Source organism: Belonocnema kinseyi, chromosome 2, assembly GCF_010883055.1.
Source record: "Belonocnema kinseyi isolate 2016_QV_RU_SX_M_011 chromosome 2, B_treatae_v1, whole genome shotgun sequence".
Lineage (NCBI taxonomy): Eukaryota > Metazoa > Arthropoda > Insecta > Hymenoptera > Cynipidae > Belonocnema > Belonocnema kinseyi.
The window spans coordinates 125,147,657-125,167,516 of record NC_046658.1 but is presented as its reverse complement, the minus strand read 5'-3'; the positions used below and the strand labels follow the sequence as shown (position 1 = coordinate 125,167,516).

General features: G+C 28.4%; 1 protein-coding gene across 1 annotated transcript in view; it reads left to right on the top strand.

Annotated features, from left to right (window-relative positions):
* LOC117167311 overlaps nucleotides 1-19,860 on the top strand; it is an 80,844-nt gene that overhangs the window by 51,833 nt on the left and 9,151 nt on the right. The window contains exons 2-9 of the mRNA XM_033352147.1: nucleotides 7,440-7,611; nucleotides 7,699-7,722; nucleotides 7,804-7,919; nucleotides 7,992-8,229; nucleotides 8,298-11,354; nucleotides 11,689-11,886; nucleotides 14,876-15,542; nucleotides 18,253-18,453. Coding sequence (XP_033208038.1) covers nucleotides 7,440-7,611; nucleotides 7,699-7,722; nucleotides 7,804-7,919; nucleotides 7,992-8,229; nucleotides 8,298-11,354; nucleotides 11,689-11,886; nucleotides 14,876-15,542; nucleotides 18,253-18,453 — 4,673 coding nt within the window. The remainder of the gene's footprint in view (nucleotides 1-7,439; nucleotides 7,612-7,698; nucleotides 7,723-7,803; nucleotides 7,920-7,991; nucleotides 8,230-8,297; nucleotides 11,355-11,688; nucleotides 11,887-14,875; nucleotides 15,543-18,252; nucleotides 18,454-19,860) is intronic.

Sequence of the window (19,860 nt, the reverse complement as noted above, 5' to 3'; positions counted from 1 at the left end):
CTTTATTTTTTTTCAGTAGAATTTCAATTTTCTTGGTTCGATAGTTATCATTTTGTAATGAAAATGCAATTGTATGGTTGAAAATTCATTCAACTGTTTTGTAGGAAACTCGTTTTTGTTTGGTTTCAAAATTCGACATTTTGCACTAATTTTTCTTTTCTTTATTGGCAACCGTTTTTTATTTAAAAAGAAAATTTTCTCCTATTCTAATAGCTAGTAATACATTTTCTGTTTGAAATTTATCTTTCCTCTTTAAAAATTCAAATTCATCGCTGAAAGTTGAACTACTTTTGGAATTCATGAGAAACCGTAAGATTTCACCAAACCCCCCCTCACCTTAAATCGTGATACTTTATTTTCGGGTGAACCTTTTCAAATTAAGAAAAAAAATCACTTTAGTTAATTTTCTCCTCTTAATTAAAAAAGATAAAATCAAAGTATAGAAAGTAATCAGTATGGTAACGAAACGAGTTTAAGAAGCTGCAAATCTTATTTTAAAGGGTTTGGTGAGACATACCTGGGTGCACATACAAAAGCTTCATTCGCACTAAACCACAAAAGAAGTGTATTTATTGCTCTTTCAGATACAAATTACAAATATGTAGATACATAAAAGATCCCGTCTCAAAGCCATAAAAAAAATCTCCAAGCATTCGATTCGCGTACTCTCATTCTTTCAATCTTTTCTGCCCCCATCCTTCTTTTTCTGTTTTTCTGCCCCGAACTCTTTTTTTTTTCTTCGCCGCATTTCTACGTTTCGAGTGACGGCGGCTTTGACTATGGTGACCATTACGGTTCATTATTCAACCGTAAAGTTCGTGCTTGAATTTCTGCTGCCAACCCTTCAGATTGCCAAAGCCTGCCTCCGATAGCAGTTTAAAACGTTCCGAATAATCAAAATGCTTCGTTAACAACGACTCGTTTCTGCTGCGTTTAGAAAATTTATTATTCTTTATTAATTTAGTTTGAATATGCATACCTTGACCTTACACTGATAAACATGTTTGTTCGAATAAAATAAATTTTGTTTGATTCAAAGAAATTGTTTTCATCCTTATTTATTTAGTTCGAACGCATTTTACATTGAGCTCCAAGCCCCATTAATATAATAACAACTTCGGGAGTTTCCTCGCCCTGGCCAATTGAAATGCATAGTATTGCGCAATATATTCGACAGAGTACTCGCGCAATGCGGCGCTTCCGAGGCGAGAGTTGCAACCATCTCTCGCCCTGTCACTTGAGAGCTTAAATTCTTGTTTACATTGAATATGGCATTGTTGAATGAAGTGTCTCATCGTCCCGAAATTCGGGATGACTAGTCCAACAAATTTTATAAACTTGACTAGTCCTCCTGAAAATTTGGGACGAGTCAATCAACTGTTGTTCAATTAAAATTCAATCAAAATTCAATCAAAAGTTTTATTTTTGCAGGAGGTGATAAATTACCATTTTTGAACATTTTCATTGCATTATTCAAATTGAAATAATGATTTCTAAAAAAACCAAAACTTACTAAACAAAAAGATCTATTTGGAACAAAGATAATTAATTTACAACTAAAAGAAATTTTCAACAAAATAGTTCATCTTTTAACCAAAAGCATTAATTTTAAAATAAATCTTTAACCAACAAATAAATTAATTTTTTATCGAATAGTTGAAGTTTCAACCCAAAACATGAATTTTCAACCAAATAAAGACAAATCTTCATTAAAATAAACGGATCTACAACCAAATAGTTAAACTTTGAATCAAACAAATGAATTTTCAACCAAAAAGATTAAATATCTGCCAAAAAATATATATTATCGATAAAAAATTGAATAGTTAAATTTTCTGTAAAAAATTTCAAAATAAAAAAACTAAATTTCAAACGAAGAAATGAATTTTTAACCGAAACGATTAACGCGTAAAATATACATGCATTTTTAATAAAATTACGAATACTTGAAGAATATTCGAAGTAATGGTTCAATTTTCAATAAAAAAAAATCATTTTCTACAAAAAAAAACGAATTTTCAACAAAGCAGTTACATTATTAAGCAAGGTTATTGATTTTTATCTACAATAATTAATCTTCAACGAAAAAAATTAATTTTTATACCAAAATTTGAACAATTTTTCAATCTTCTTTTTGGTTGACAATTCATCTTTTTGTTTTCAAATTGAACTACCTGCTTGAAGATTACAACAGTATTAAAAATTGATTTTCTTTCGTGCATAATTCACCATTTTAGTTAAAAATTTATGTCTTTCTTTGAAAATTAAACTATTTTGTTAAAATTTCTTTTTTTTATGAAAATTAATTTTTAACTGAAAATCGAACTATTATAGTCGAAGATTCATAATTTGAATTGAAAATTCATAGAGGCGTTATTCATGTCTAAGTTTCACAAGATTTCTCAAAAATCTTATTAAGATTCACGAAGATTTTTGTAGATTTGAAAAATTTCCAACGTCCTCAGCGAGATTTAGAAACCTTTGTTGAGTCGGTTAATTTTGGGGCCCTTAAAATCTTGATCTGATTTTCTAAATTCATTCATTTGGTCGAAAATTTAACTATTTCGTTGAAAATTAAATTTTTTTTATTAAAAATTTAATTTTTAAAAGGCAAAACTAACTATTCCATTTTTGGGTCAAAATCCAACTATTTGGCTGATAATAGATCTTTTGTAGTTAAAAATGTAACTATTTATTGAAATTTCTAACATTTTTTGGAAAAATCAGCGTTTTCCAAAAACACTCCATTGAACATTTTAAAAATTAATTTTGAATCCGTCATTTTTATCTGAAATTGATAATAATCTCAATGATATTTAAAGAACCTTTTCGATTGTTAAATTCCTTGTTTTAAAAGTAAGTAATTTTTCAGGAGTTTTGATAGTATTCGAGGATTGAAATTTCAAATATTTGGTGACAATTTCAGCATTATCCAAAATTGCTAAATTGAAAATTCTGAACATTAATTTTGAATCCGCAAAAGGTGATCATCTTGATCTGAAGTTGATAATAATCAGAATGATATTCAAAGAAACTTTTAGATTGACACAATCAATTTTAATTATGAAGTTATTTCCTAATAATGAAACTATTTGGTTAAAAGTATATATTTTTTAGTTAATAATTCAATATTTTATTGAAATTTTCTAAAATTTTGATAAAAACTGAGCGTTTCCCAAAAACACTCAATTGAAAATTCTTATAATTAATTTTGAAGCAGCAAAAGGTGATCATTTTGATCTGGTGTTGATAATAATTAGAATGATATACAAAGAACCTTTTAGATAACTAAATTTCTGGTTTCAAAAGTAAATAATTTATGGGGGATCTTCTTGATAATGAAGGTAATTTATATAAAAATGAAAGGCACTTTATAGTGAATTTTTTGTATGAAGGCAATTCCAATGAATGAAACTATTTATTTGAAAATTGATATTTTTAGTTAAAATTGCAACTATTTATTAAGATTTCGAATATTTTGTGGAAAATGTAACGTTTTCCAAAAACGTTAAATAGGAAATGTTAAAACCATTTTTGAATTCACAAAAGGCGGTGATTTTGATCTGAAACTGATAATAATCATAATGATATACAAAGAATCTTTTAGATTGTTAAATTCCTTGTTTTAACGAAACTGATTAATGAAAGATCTTAATAGTATTGAAGGTAGTTTATATAAAAATGAAAGACACTTCATAGTAAATTTTAATTATAGTTATTTCCAGTTATTGCAACTATTTGGCTGAAAGTAGATATTTTTCAGTGAAAAATGCAACTATTAATTGAAATTTCAAATATTTTGTAGATAATTCAACGTTCTCCAAAAACACTAATCAGAAAATTTTGAAAATTAATGTTGAATTCGCAAAAGATGATCATTTTGATTTGAAGTTGATAATAATCAAAATGATATACAAGAAACCTTTCAGACTGTTAAATTCAATGTTTTAAGAGTAAATAATTTATAAGGGTTTATATGAAATTGAAAGGCAATTCGTAGTAAATTTTAATTCTGAAGATATTTCCAATCGATGCAACTATATTTATGAAAATAAATCATTTTTCGTTGAAAATGGAACTATTCATTGAAATTTCAAATTTTGTGTAGAAAATTCAGCGTTTTCCATAAAAGCTAAATTTAAAATTTAAGAAATTATTTTTGAATCCGCAAAAGGTGATTATTTTAATCTGAAGTTGATAATAATCAGAATGATTTAGAAAGAACCTTTCAGATTGTTAAATTCCTTGTTTTCATGGTAAATGATTGGTGAGGGATCTTAATAGTATTCGAGGTAGTTTATTAAAATAATGAAAGACACATTATAGTGAATTTTCATTATGTAGGTATTTCCAATGAATGCATAATATTTGGATGTCTGGGTAGGGCATACCGGGCATACGGTAATCTCGATAACGGTACCACCCAAGGTATGCGTGAAAAAAGAGAATTTTCGAAGAGTTGGGTCAGAACTGAATACTTGTTCTGAACGACCTCACGGAAATTTTATAAAAATTTCGCTTAGCGGTATCTTTAACCAGCTGACATGCAAAGAGTGGTTTTTACTATGCCTTGTGGTTACGACTACTCGTGAACCTTCGTAATATAATTAAAGGTAGAGAAACATTGCAGCACAGATATGAATTTACTGTTATCTCAAGATAGCTGACCTTATAATTAAATACAAAAAAATTCGACAATATTTCTAAGTATCATAATAAAAATTAATTTCTTCAAGAAAAATAGAGAATGAGGGTCAACAATAGATGCTTCTGCCGTTAGAATAGTAAAATAACTTTTTGTGACAATAAAACCGAGAAAAAGTTGAGAATTCATCTATTTTGTTGAAAATTCGACTTTTCTGAGATACAATTAATTTTCCTTAATTCAAATTGATCTTTTTCGTTGAAAAATTCAACCTTGTTAAAACTGGAACTCTTTTGTTGAAAATTAAAGTTATTAATTGACAAGTTAACTATTACCGTTAGAGTTTCGTCATTCTACTTTAAAATTCGACTTTAAAATTCACCTCTTTGGATATTTTAATTAAAAATTCATCTCTTCGGTTCGAAATTTAATTATTTTTTTGAAAATTCTTTTTTTTAAATAATCTTGTTAGCTGAAAATATAATAAATTTTTGTTGAAAATTAATATTTTTTAGTTGACAACTCTAACTATATTCTATAAAAGTTCCTTTTTTTTTGTAAAGATTTAATCTTTTTTACTTAAAAATGCAACTGGCTAAAAATATTTTTTTTGTTGGTAGAGGATTCGACTATTTTATTGAAAATTCGTGTTTTTGGTTGGAAATCATGTTTTTATATGAAAATCTAAGAATTCAATTTTTGGTTGAAAAATTATTATTAGTTGGAAAATCATACATTTTGTTAAAAATTGTTTTTTTTTTTCAGCGAGAGATTTATATTTTTGTTTAAAAATTAAACAATTTTAGTTAACGATTTATCATTTTCATTGAAAATTTGTTTTTTGTTAATAACATTTTTTTCTGCTGATAACTTGACTATTTTATTTTTGGTTGGAAATATATCATTTTTAGTTTGAAATTCATGTCTTTATTTAAATCACATATTTTTATCGAAAATTCATTTCTTCGGTTCAAAATTTTAATATTTTCTTGAAAATTCTTTTTATAACTGAGAATTTGATAAACTTTTTCTTTGAAATTCATATTTTTGGGTTAAAACATGTAACTATATTAAACTATTTTATGGAAAATTCGTCTATTTTGGTTGAAAATAAATTTTTAAATGAAAATTGATCTATTTAAGTAGTAAAATCATGTTTTTTTTTGTTGATAAAAATTGATCTTTTTTGCCTAAAAATAAATTTTCTACGTGAAAAGTTGACTATTTAATATTTGGTTGAAGATTGATCTTTTTCAGTTGAAAATTCATGTTTTTTATTAAAAACTTATTTCTTGTGTTCCAAATGTAACTATTTTGAGGAACATTATTTTCTTTTTAGTTTAAAAAATTTTTTTTAATGAACATTTATTTTTATATAATTAACAATTCATCTTTTTGATTGGAAATTAAACAGTTGGGTAACATTTTTTCTCTCTCTAGGCTGAAAAGTCTTTCTTATTTAAAAATTCAACTCTTGTTAAAAATTAGTATTTTTTTTAATTCCACTTTTTTTTAAATTTTAAATTGAAATGCTTTTTGGAGAAAGTATCAACTATTATGATAAAAATTTAACTCTTTGTTTTTAAATTAACGACTTTGTTGAATATTGCTATTTTCCTGTTAAAAAATGTAATTTTTGTGTACAAAATTCATCTCTTTTGAGACGAAAATGCAACTGGTTGAAAAAATAATCTTTTTTTTTATTGAGAATTGAACTTTTTTTCAACATTCGCCTCTTTTGTTTGAAAATCAATTTTTTTAAATGAAAATTTATCCTTTTTATTAGAAAAGTGTTAATTTTTTGAACATCCATTTTTTTTATGAAAGCCTAATAATTTTGGTGGCACATTCATTTCTTTGGTTCAAAGTGTAGCTATTTTCTGGTAATTTTTTTAAATTAATTTTTCAAATGAAAATTTATCTTCATTTGTTTAAAAATTTGTCTTTTTAAAGAAAATTGATCTTTTTGCTTGAAAATTGACCCTCAGTGATACTTCCACCTAAAAAGATTATAATTTTAAATAAAAACTAATTTAATTTAAGCAAATAATTGAATGTTCAAATAAGAAGATCAATTTTCTACAGATGAGTTTTTATACAAAGGAGTTTCACTTTTAACCAAGAAGCTGAATTTTAATCCAAAAAAGATAAATGAACTTTCAAAGAAAGAAAGATACATTTACAACCAAAAATGGAATAGCTCAATTTACTGTAAAAAAATTAATGTTTAACAAAACAAACAAAAATTTTAGCAAAATATTAAAATTTTTGATTGAAGAGAAACTTTCAATTAAAATTATGAATCTTTAACTGGATTATTTCAATTTTCAGTTAAAAAATTTTTTTAAACAAAAACGAATACTCAGAAAAATATTTTTTCTAAAATCGTCTTAGGACCAAAAAGGAATGTTTTAGAAAATTTTTAATTCCAGGGTGGTAGAATAATTCCAATTCTGATATATGGCGTTTAAATTTCTATGGCTCTGGAAATTATATCTTTTACCATCAAAAACTATTGTTGAAGATTTACCTAGTTCAAGCATTCGTCAAAATTTTAAGATTTCTTTTAAAAAATTTAGTAAATTTCTTCGATACATTCGTGATAGGCAGTTGATCTGAAGAATCGGATCATTCGGATGTACAATTTTCTGATCAAATAAAAAATCCAAAATCTGTATAAAAGCGTTGCATAGAATTTTGATCACAATTTAGGATCAAAGTGATCAACTGGTGTTTACTTTGGTTAAAAAGAAAAAGCAATACAAATTAATTAGAAATATTTTTTTGATTACAGAGCGACTATTTTCTTCCGCCGAGATCAGCATGGTCGAGAGTGCCTCCACAGACTTCAAAAAAGAAGAAAAACCATTCATCATGGAAAGTTGGAAACACTATGTTAATCATAATAGGCATGCTAGTTTTTACTGCCGTTTTAGCAATAGGAGGTCTAGCTCTATGGATGGGAGGTTCGTTAAGAAAAACTTCACTCAAAGCTTTCTGCAAATTTAAATGTTGTCTCCCATTCACTATTCTATTTTATATTCTTGTTTCAGCTTTTAGGACAGACTCAAAAACTGGTGAGTCTTCTTATCAAAATTCTCACTCAAGAAAATATCCGTTCCAATTCAAAAATTAAATTTCAAAATTATATTTTTCAGCCATTATAGGTTTTACCTGCAGCTTCAGGGTAGTCAAAGGGGAAAAATATAACCCTATGTTAAAGCTTAATACTAGTATGGTATTCAGAGATAAAGAGCGTAAATACAAAAATATTGTAAGTTGAAATTATTCTAAATTCTCCGTATTCGTCAAAACACAAGAATCTAATTTAAATTTTGTATTATAGGTTGAAAATCTTTTTAGAAGTAGTGTCATAGGACCTTCCTATAAACACTCAGTGATTGACAAATTCGAAAATGGAACTTTGAAAGTCTTTTTCAGACTCTATCTAGACAGGAGGAAGATTCCAAGAACAATTGCAAACATAGAAGACACGATAGAAGAAATCATAATCAAAGAGACTTACTCATTAACATCCCTTTTCAAAGATATGGAACTTGATTTGACGAGTGTCGCAGTAAAAAGTAATTATCCCTTTCCAAATTTTCAAAAACTTCCAAATCAAAGATAACTAAAGTGTTATTATTTTTAGGGATAAATCCAGAAGCAAATCCCAGTCAAAAATCAAGTCCAGTAAGTCAACAACGGAACGCGATGATAACTAAAAACGGAATTTTGAGACCAAGCAAAAATAGTTCACTTCTCACGAATACAAAACCTAAGCGACCAACAAAAATGGAACCCAACGAGCCAGAAATTGATTTTAATAATGTTCCGACTATTCAAGGAACCTACAAAGCAACCAAATTAATTCCCTCTCCAAATTCTACAACTATGAAAACAAATTCCAATGATTTAAAGGAAAGTTCTAGCTCTCCTAAAATCCAGGAAACCACAAAAGTGACACCAACAACTATAGCAGACACAACGACAGAAGCAGCAAATAAAAAAAAAAGTGCAGTGACACCTGAAACTGAATCTAGGAGAACAACATTTCCAACTCTTTCAACAACCGATCAAAAATTAGAAGAAATTCACAAAGATTTTATTAAGCCAGATTTTGAAACCTCACCCTGGAAACCTATTATTCCAACATTCATCAATACTGATTTAAAGCCCTTGCCTGAAAGAATACATCCCTCACTAACTTCTCAATTCGATCTTGAGCCAACCAGGATGACGAATCAATTTAATGAAAACCTGAGGGATAAGGAATTAATTCGAGACGAAGAATTAATTTTAGGCACTCCAATTTCTGAAGTTAAGCCGCCCGATTTCTTCTTAAATATTAATCAGTCGCAAGTTAACAGACCTAATGCGGATCCTCCTGGAATGAATACTTTTGATATAGAAGAAACGGACTTTCCCCATGATAGAATTGTTCCTCAAGAAATGGTCAATTTCAGAGTGAACGGTAAATTCAGAAACAAATTACCAGCCTTTCAAGAAAATGCTACAGAGAAAGAATACTCAAACCCTGACATTGAAGTTTCTGGTCATGTCCCCCCTGACACTTACGAAATTCGTCTGAAAACATCTTCAGAATCTGTGAAAGATATTGAAAAGAGTCAAATGGGAATAACTCGTCCTCAGGAAAATTCTGGAATTTCTTCAGATTTTATGGAGAAAAAGCCAGTTAGTAGATTGGATGATGCGAGCTATTTGGGAACGAAGCCTGCAATTGAATCTGATTCTGAAACTTCTCCATTGCCAATCTTGCTGATTGGAGACTCTGATGAGAAACCAGTTTCCGATTTTAAGGATTTGCCTATCAGAATTTCAGGTGTCGGGATTGCAGAACCTGTTTCTGATTTTGAAATGGATCTTGAATCGAGGAATAGATTTTCCGATGTATCAGCAATTAGTGACAATGAAGATTTGGCGGAAAAGAGATTGGACCAGGTTCTCCAACAACCGATTTATACTAGTTATAGAACTCCAGATTTAAATGGTGGGGCAAGACCCAGTTTGGTTGAAAATCCTGGGACCTTGAAACCCTTTAGACACACGATTCCTGTTGATAAAATCACTTCTGCTTTGGATGCTGGTACGATCAAAGAAGCTGAAAGTACTGACAATAGGACTCGAATTGATAACAACGAAGATTTAAGTGCAATCAAAGAAACTGAAAGTGAGATTAAAGAAAGTGTAACTGAGGTTAAAGAGAATGAAAGTCATCAAGCTGGGGTGGCTTCTATAGCTTCTATTGAATTTGAACCATCTGATAATAAAAGTATGGAGATCAAGCATATCCTAAGTGCCAACTCCCCTGATCCGCCAATTAAAAAACAAAATAATACTCCAAGTGAACATTTGCCCAATATGGAAAGAATTGTTGAGATTGAGACTGTTGTTCAAGGTACTGATGCTGATAGTCTTTTTAGAGTAAACCTACCCACTAAGGATTCCAAGATCGAGTTGACTGAACTCCCAGTCTCAAAAATACCATCAGTTTCAGAAAAGCCTTTAAAAGCTGATTCATTAAAAACCAATGCAGATGAACTACCATCTGGATTAGAAACTTCGACTGCAGCAGAATCAACAACAACTAAAATCACAAGTTCAAGGAATACGACCTTCGTAGAGATCGACACATTTAAACACATTCCAGGGGAAAGTTCTATTCAAGGGAAAGGTGAAGTAGAAGTCGGGACTCTAGAAGAAGAACCTTCTTTGTGGTTTGCAGGAAACGAAACATCATCGTCCACACCAGAAAAAGAGAAGAAAACTTATAATGATACTTTGAGAGCTAATGTTGTCATAAATTTAGTAACTTTAGCACCAGCTAAAAGCAACACTGGTATCAGACCCATTCGACCTAGACCTAAAAATGATAAGGAAAAATCCACTAGGCTTTTAGACAAAACTTCAACTTCGAGTCAAAACCCTGTTGATCTCGATGAAGCTACTTTACTAGATAGGCTTTTTAATTTACAATCAGATAAGGAAATCAAAAGAGAGTTTGTCAATCTTGAAAATGGGGCGAAAATAGAAAAACCAGTAAAACAAGAAAATGGTAGCGTGGAGCAGATTATTGAAGTCGTTACTTCAATCAGTACGAAAGTATCATCTAGTATTCAAAACAACCCTGTTTTAAAGCTTGTTGTTTCGAATTCTTCAATTCCAGAAGGACCACAGAATTCGGGAATTCTAAGACCAGAGTCTGGGATTAAAAAACCAGAATCTGGAGAAACTAGAACTTTTAGAGATAAAGATAAATTAAAGGAAGGAATCATTTCTTGGCCTGGTGACTCTCCTGAATTAAAATCCATGCAGACGTCCGATAGGAAAATCTCTGCTGCAGAGGAAAATAAACTTCTGCTGGACCAATTGAAGAAATTCGCGGATGTGAGAACCGAAAATGATGAAGTCACTCCTAAACCAAATATTAAATTCCAAGAGGAAAGTATTCTGAATTCCAATCTGGATAATTTGAAGTCTCAGACTTACCAGGTTCACCCAAATGTGGATGATTTAAAGAAAATTGCTGCTGTCACTGCCGGAAATGAAACTCTGTTGAAGAATTCTTCTCTGACATTTTCTTTCAGTAGAGATGGAGTTGAGATTCTGACAAAAGTTTTGACGAAAGTAGAAGATCGAACTGATAAAAAGATATCTACAACTGAAGAGAATGCTCTGCAAAGCACCGGTAAGTCTTCTTAAGGAATGTTCTTGAAAAATTGCCCAAACAGATTTTCTTTAATGGTAGCATCCGGTGTTAAAACCCACTTTCATAGTCTATAATTATACTCGTAATCCCGCTATATATTTTTGCAATAAACTTCTTATACTGTGGGAAGTTCAGAAGCAAACAGTGTTACGAATTTTCAACTAAAAAGCGTGGTTCAACATTGTTCTCTGGCACACTTTTGTTAAAATTGAGTTAATGCAGTAGTCCAAGTTAAAACAATAACCTTACGCCTTTTAGAAGACTCATTATACTGAAAAATTAAGAAATTAGAAGCAAATGTTTTGGTTTGCAGAAAAATGTACAGGATTTCGATGTAGTGATGGAAAATGCTTGCCGTTTGGAGCTCGTTGTAACATGTTAGGAGAATGTCCAAATTCAGAAGACGAGGCCAATTGTACTTGTGCAGATTTTTTGAAGGCCCAACTTTTGCATCAAAAAATTTGTGATGGTGTCGCTGACTGCTGGGATTACTCTGATGAAAATAATTGTGGTAATATTCAAATCAAATAAAAATCCAAATAACAGACTTCACGGCTTAGGAAAAATTGCACTTTTAAACCCGAAAAGATGAATTTTTAACAAAAAAGTTAATTTCCAATCAAGTAAGATGAATTTTTAACAAATTAGTTGAATTTATTTAGCAAAAAAATTTGTTAATCAAACAGTTGCATTCAGAAACAAATATTTGAACTTTCAAGTAGAAAAATCGATTTTTTAACAAAAGAGTTGATTTTTCAATAAAGAAAGATTTTTTAATCACTTGTGAAAAAAATCCAAACAAATTGTTGAATTCGCAACCGCAAAAGATGAATTTTCTACAAATCAGATTAATTTTCAACCGAAAACTTAATTTTAAACTAAATAAATGAGTTTTAAACAAAATAATTGAATACTTAACTAATTAGTAGACTTTTCAACCCAAAAAAGATGAAATTTCGGACAGAAGAGATGAATTTTCAACCAAAAATGTGAACTTTCTGCAAAATAGTTGAATGTTCAACCAGAAAATGTGAATTTTTAATGAAATAGTTTAATTCCCTACCAAAATAATTGAATTGTCTGTCTAAATAATATTATTTTTAACTAGAAAAGGCAGATTTTCAATCAAAAATGGAATAGTTCAATTTTCAGTAAAAAAATTAATTAAAACGATTATAACCAAATAGGTCAATCTTCATCTTTAACCAAGAAATATTTTTATTTTAGATAAAAAAAAGTTTGAATCAAACTGAAAAAAAAACAATTTTCTATAAGAAACAGATGAACTTTCAACCCAAAAATGTGAATTTTCAACAAACAAGTTAATTTTCAACTAAATAGTTCAGTTTTAAAAGAAATAGTTGAATATTCAACCACATGATTGACTTCTTAACCAAAAACTATGACATTTTCATAAACAGTGATAAATTTCCAAACCAAAAGAAGCGAACTTTCTACAAAACAGTTAAGTTTTCAACCAAATAGTAAAATTTTTAACTAAAAACAGGTAGACTTTCAACCAAAATAAAATTGTTCAATTTTCAGTAAGAATAATAATTTAAAAAAAAAGTCAATCAAATAGATAAGATTTCTTCTTCAACTAAGAAATAGTTTTACTTTAAACAAAAACAATTGCAATCAACTGAGAAGAAATGCATTTTCTATATAAAAGATTTGAATTTTCAACCTAAACAAAACTTTAGAAATTTCAAAGGGAAAAGACGAATGTTATTACAAAATAATAATAATTTAAATTTTTTGCACATAGTTGAATCCTGAACTAAAACAGATTATTTTTCAAACAAGCAGTTTAATTTGCAATAAAAAACGTTGAATTTTTAAAGAACAAAGAAAAATTTTCAGCAAGAAAGAAAAAAAAATCAACGAAAATAGTTAAATTTTTGAACCAAAGAAATGAATCTCGAAGCAGATAAAATCACTTTTTCCAAGTAACACCACTTGCAACCAAGTAGTTCAATTTTCAGGGACAAATATGATTTTTTGACCGAAGATGAATTTTCAATAAAAAAAAAAGAGTTTTCAATCTAGAAGAATCATTTTTTTTTAAATACAGTAAAGTTTCAATAAACAAACAAAATTCTCAACGAAAAATCTAATAAATGTTATTTCAACCACAAGATTTTAATTTTAAATAGAAAATTGGGGTTAAATTCCTCTCAAACAGATGGATTTTTAACAAAGTACTTGAATCGTCAAAAAAAAAAGATTTATTTTCAACCAAGCGTTTGCGTGCCTGGCTAAAAAAATTGAATTTCTTCCAAGATATGAATTATGAAACAAAACATACGAATTTTCAACCAAAAAAATGAGCTTTCAACTTTTCCATGAAGAAAAATGAACTTTTAAACATAACAGATGAGTTTTCTACAAAAAGATGAATTTATAATTCAAAAGGTCGAATTTTCAATCCAAAAGAACAAATTTTCTGCTTCAAAACAGTTGAGTTTCTCGCCAAAAAAGATGATTTCCCAACTTTTTAAATAAAAAACTGTCGAATTCCACCTAAAACGACGATTTTTTATCAAAATTCTTGAAACCTCAAGCAAAACAGATTAATGTTCAATCAAACACTTGCGTTTTTTTCAACAACAAAAAATTAAATTCCTGCCAAGATATGAATTTTCAAACCAGAAAGACGAATATTCAACAAAAAAGCTCAATTTCAACCGAATAGTTAATTTTCTACTAAAATCGATGAATTTTGAACCCAAAATGTAGAATTTGTATCAAAAGTTATGACTTTTTAACAAAATTGTCGAAATTTCAACAAAATAATCAAACATGCAACCACATAACATTTTTAACCAAAAAGATGAATTTTCATCTAAAAGTATAATAGTAGACTTATAATTTAAGAACAATTAACTTTCAACAAAAAATAATTGGATTTTCTTTTTGGATCCTATTATTTCGAATTTAAGCGAAAAAATCACGCAAATTAGGCTCCTATTAAAACGTTAATTAGGTTTTTCTAATCTCCCCTCCCAAATTTTCCTTCTTATACTTCCCCTCCTCACATTTCACTATTCGCCGGGCCTTCTAAACTTCTTCTTTATCTTACAATAATTTCTACTTCTCCTTAATTTTCCCTCCTCTCATTAGCCCTCACTTCGCCTAGTTTCCCTACCTTTATTTCTCCCAATTCATCTAAATCCTCGCCCCTTATATCTCCTCTATTCTTGCTACTCCCCCTCCACTAATTTCCTATCGCTTCACTTACTTCCCTTTACATAATTTTCCTTTCTTCTCCTCCCTTCACTTGCATCGATTCCACTCATCTCCTTTATTTCCCCTTCTTGGAAAAATGTCGACTGGCGGACAAACTAAGGGTAAGAAGAAGAGGAAGTTTCTAAAAACAGAAAAAAGGAGGCATTTTTTTTCTAAAAAGGAGAGTAGGAAAAAGAGTGTGAAGTCTTAAATAAAATCAATAATAGAAGAAATTAAATGAATCTTCTTATTTATTCCTTAAATTTTTTCAGAGTGGTGCAAGGAAGGACAATTCGTTTGCGGAAACAGTAGATTCTGCATCGACCAAAATAAAGTTTGCGATGGCACCCGAGATTGTCCAGCAGGTGAAGACGAGAAAAAATGTGCCGCATTGATAGACGGCAGCGTGGACCAATATTTCGAAAAGAAAAAATTTCCTCAACCTTTTCTCCACTCAGGAAAGAATGGTAATCCTGAAGGATTATTAGTTGAACATGAACCAAAGATTTTTGAAAGACGCTCTGATGACGATCAGTTGGCTGTTGAATCTTCTCTTCTTGATACAACTACTACCGGAAGTGAGGAACAAATCCGAGCAGAAAAGCTAGTGGATTTTAAGGATGGTGCCAACTTTACTGAATCGGAGGATAAAAATTTCAAAGATGTAGTTTCTGGGAGAGAAATAGCTTCGAATTCTAAAACCAATCTGATATCTGGAAACTCCTTTCAGACGAGTACAAAGGGCGGAACTTCCTTTATTAAAAATAACATTCATCGAGAAATAAATAGCTACAATGACAGGGGATTTTTGCATGTCAGGAAAAATGGAAAGTGGGGGAAACTTTGCCTAAATGGGGTGAATAGTTTTCTGGAGGAGAGGCAGACAATGTGGACTGTTGAAGATTTGGGAAGAGCTGTCTGCAAGGCGATTACTTATCAGTGAGTTTAAAAAATATGGTGCCGTGCAAAAAATACGCCACGCTATTCAAATTTTTGTTTTCGATCTCATTTGATAAGCGCTTAAAATAAAAAATAAAACATAAAAATGTAATATTTTAACAGGCATCACAGCCCAAAATGCTGACTGTCAAAATAAGGAAAATAGTGTGATTTATAACGAAAATAGGGGAATTATAGTTCAAAATATGAATTTTTTTGAAAAAATTTGATTTTTAAACCCCAAAGGATGAATCTTCAATCAAGAACACCAATTTTTTAGGAGATAATTGAATTTTCAACCAAAAACTTTTCTACCAAATGAGAATTTTTAACAACAAAAACTGGCTTGATAACAAAACAGTTGGATTTTCAACAAATAATTTTTCTACAAAAATAGGCGAATTTTAATCCAAAAAAGATGAATGTTCAACAACAAAATTAATTTTAAACCAAACAGTTCTCTTAAAAACTTAATGTTGAAAATTTAAAACAATAATGACGAATTTATAACAAAATAATTGAATTTTTAATCAAATGGATAAATTTTGAAGCTACCAAGATGAATATCCAACCAAATGTTCGATTAATAAAATATTTGAACTTTGCACAAAATATTTGAATTTTCAACCAAGTAATTGAATTCTCATTATATATGCGAATTTTTAACCACTTGGTCAACTGTATTACCAACAAAAGAGTTGCATAAAAATTAATAATAAATATAAACAATAAATAAATAATAATAAATAAAATTTATTTTCGATGAAATAATTGAATTTTCGAATACAAAAATGAATTTTTAACCAAACGGTTGAGTTTTCGAGAAAAATGAATTATCGTTCAAACAGTTCAATTTAAAGTTAAATCAAGCAAAAGAAAAATGAACATTTAACAAAATATTTGAATTCAAAAATTATATATAAACCAAATAGTTTAATGTACAACCAACTAGTTAAACTTCCAAGCAAAAAGGACGAACTTTCGACAAAATAATTGAATTTTAAATCCAAAAAGATGAATTTTCACAAAAAGAACAAGAATAGTTGAATCTAAAAGCCAAAAAAGACCAATTTTTTATTTGACAATTGAATTTTCTACCAAAAACTTGTATACTAAAATAGACGAATTATTTATCCCAAACAGAAAACATTTCAATTCAAACAGATGAATTTTCCACAAAGATGTTGATTTTTCAAACAAAAAATTAATTATTAATACAATAGTTTAATTTTCAACCAAACATTTACATTTTTAACATAATTGCGGAATTTTCCACAAAAAAAAGTTATCAAATAAACATTTCAAGTTTCGAGCAAAAAGAACGAAGTTTCAAAAAAATAGTTGAATTTTTAATTGAAAAGCTGAATTTTTAAACAGGAAATATTTTTACATCAATAGCGAAAACAAATTTAAAGAAAATTGTTTAATTTTCAAACCGCAAAGGCAAATTCTCTGCATAGCAGCTGAATCCTCGAAAGTTAATTTCCAAGCAAATAGTTGCATTTTAAAGCGCAAAAGACTAATTTTTAACAAAAAGTTCATTTACAACCAAATATAGTTGTATTTTAAACTAAAAACGATCAATTTTCAAATAAAAATAATTAAGTCTTAAGTTGAAAAAATGGAGTTTCTACTAAAAATTTTTTTTAACAAAATAGTTTAATTTTCAACCAAATTATTGAAGTTTAAACTAAAAACGATCAATTTTTAACCAAAACTAAAATAAGTGAATTAGCATTAAAAAATTCGTATTTTCCATAAAAAAAAAACAATTTTTTAAGAAAGAAATTTAACTTTCAACTAAGTATTTAAATTTTGAATCAATAAGATTAATTTTGTACCAAAGAAGACAAATTTACAACAAAATACATATGTTTTCAACTAAATTGTTTATTATTCAAATAAAAACGATCAATTCTCAGCCAATAATGGAATAATTAAATTTTTAAGTAAAAAAAATTTATTTTCAACAAAAAAGAACGATTTTCCAACTAAATAGTTCAATCTTCAACCAATAAAAAAATGTAAAGTAAGTAGTTAATTTTTTAAATAATTAGTTGAATTTTAAACCAAAAAAGATGAATTCTTAATGCAAAATTTAATAGCTGAATTTTTCAACTAACAGCGATAAAATTTTCAACCAAAAATATGACAGTTAGATTTTGATTTAAAAAAATTAATTTTCATTTATAAAAAACGAATTTTTAACAAAATAGTTTTACATTCACCTAAACAGCAGAATTTTTAACTAACATCGATGAATTCTGAACCAAAAATATAATAGTAGACTTTCTATTTTTAAAAAATGAACTTTGAAGAAAAACTGGATAAATTGTTTTATTTCTTTATGTAAAAAACGAGAAAAAGGGGAAGTTTTTGGAAAGCAGAGAACAATAGAAGAATTATAAAGAAAACGTGAAAGAAGGAAATAGTGGAATAGGGGGAAGTGTGTGAACTCTAGATCTAGATTCTTTACTTTTTTTTTAAATAACTAATTTTCATTTTTTCAAACATTTAAAAAAATTATTGTTTAAATTGATATTTTCCATATCATAAGCCCTGAAATTTTGACGTATTTTTTGAATGGCCGCTTTGAGAACTTATTTTTCTGATACCTTAAAAAGACGGGCTACCTAAATCCATAAAAAAATTAAATCGCTCTATTGGATAATGTTTTGCTAAAACTAAAATATTTTTTATTATGTTTCAGGGATTACGAAAGGGTAGAAAAGGTTAAGGAAGACTTGTCTCTTATGAATGGGCATTATTTCAGTCTCTCATTCAATGATAAGGTATCAGACAGGCCCAGCTTAACTTTTAAGCCCACGGATTGCCCCACTGGAGAAGTGCTCAAAGTGAAATGCAAAAATCTGGAGTGTGGAATTAGGACCCAAGTTCAATCACAAGCAAGGTAATAAAAAAATTAATTTTTGTATCTCAGGATTTGAAATTTGATAGACTACATCTATCATTTTGATTAAGTCCAATGCGATTTGCTGAATGGAAAAGGCCACAAAGGGAGACACAAAGATAGATTTTCAATCAAATTGTCGAATCTTCCACAAAAAAGTTTCTTTTCAACCAAAAACTTTCATTTTCTGCCAAAATGATTAAATTTTTAACATAACAAAATGCATTTTTATAGAAGGCAGTTGAATTTTCAGAAACAAAATTTATTTTCAACCAAGGGTCATGAATTTTCGAAACAAAAAGTTTTCCTTACCATAAAAGTTGACCTTTCAATTTAAAAAGACAATTTTTCCAACAGAACATTTGAATTTTCGATAACATTTTTTAAATTTCAAAAACGCAGTTGAATTTTTAACGATGAAGAATTTTCTAAAAAAAGATAAATTTACAACTAAAAAATACCTGTTTTCAACAAAAAATGGAATAGTTAAATAATCAGTTAAAAATATTCAATTTCAAGAAAAAAATCTAATTTAATAGCAGTCGAATAAAATAGTTAAATTTTCAGAAACAAAAAATAATTTTCAACATAATAATTAACATTTCAACCAAGCAATTGAATTTACAATTTAAAAAAATTACTTTTCAACCAAATTGGCTAGATTTTCTAGTTAAAAAGTAGACTTTTCTATAAAACAGTTGAATTTTAGATTAGAAAAGTTAATTTTATAAAATATTTTTATTTTCAACGAAATAGTTGAATTCTATACAAAATGATCAAATTTTCATGCAGAGCATATTACAATTCAACCGTAAATACTTGCATTTTTAACCAAATAGTTCAATTTTTAACTTATAGAGGTTATATTTTTGAATACAAATGAAATAGTTAAATTTTCAGAAAAAAATCATTTTCATTTTTAACCAAAGGGGTGAATCTTAAAAAAATAAATTTCCAAAAAAGTAGTTCAATCAAGTAGTTGAATTTTAAACCAAAAAAGATAAATTTCTAACCAAACAATTGAAATTTGCTGCTAGGAGATTAACTTTTTTATCAGAAACCCGAATTTTCGGTCAAATACTTGTATTTTCGCACCTAAAAATGATCAGATTCAACCAATGAAGATGAAGTTTTACTAATTAATTGAATATGAAAAATATTTTTCAATCAAACAGAAGAATTTTTTAGATAGCAGTTAACGAATTTTGTTTCCAAAAAGACCAAAAATTAAAAACCAAATAATTAAATTTTCAACCAAGAATAATAATAATTACAATTTTTTGATCAGGCGATACGCATTTTTACGATCTATGGAATGCTAAATTTAATAAAGTTGTCAGAAAATATAAGGCTTGGTTTTTTCACAAAATCAACTTTTAATGTTTTCAGGGAAAAAAATCTATCTTG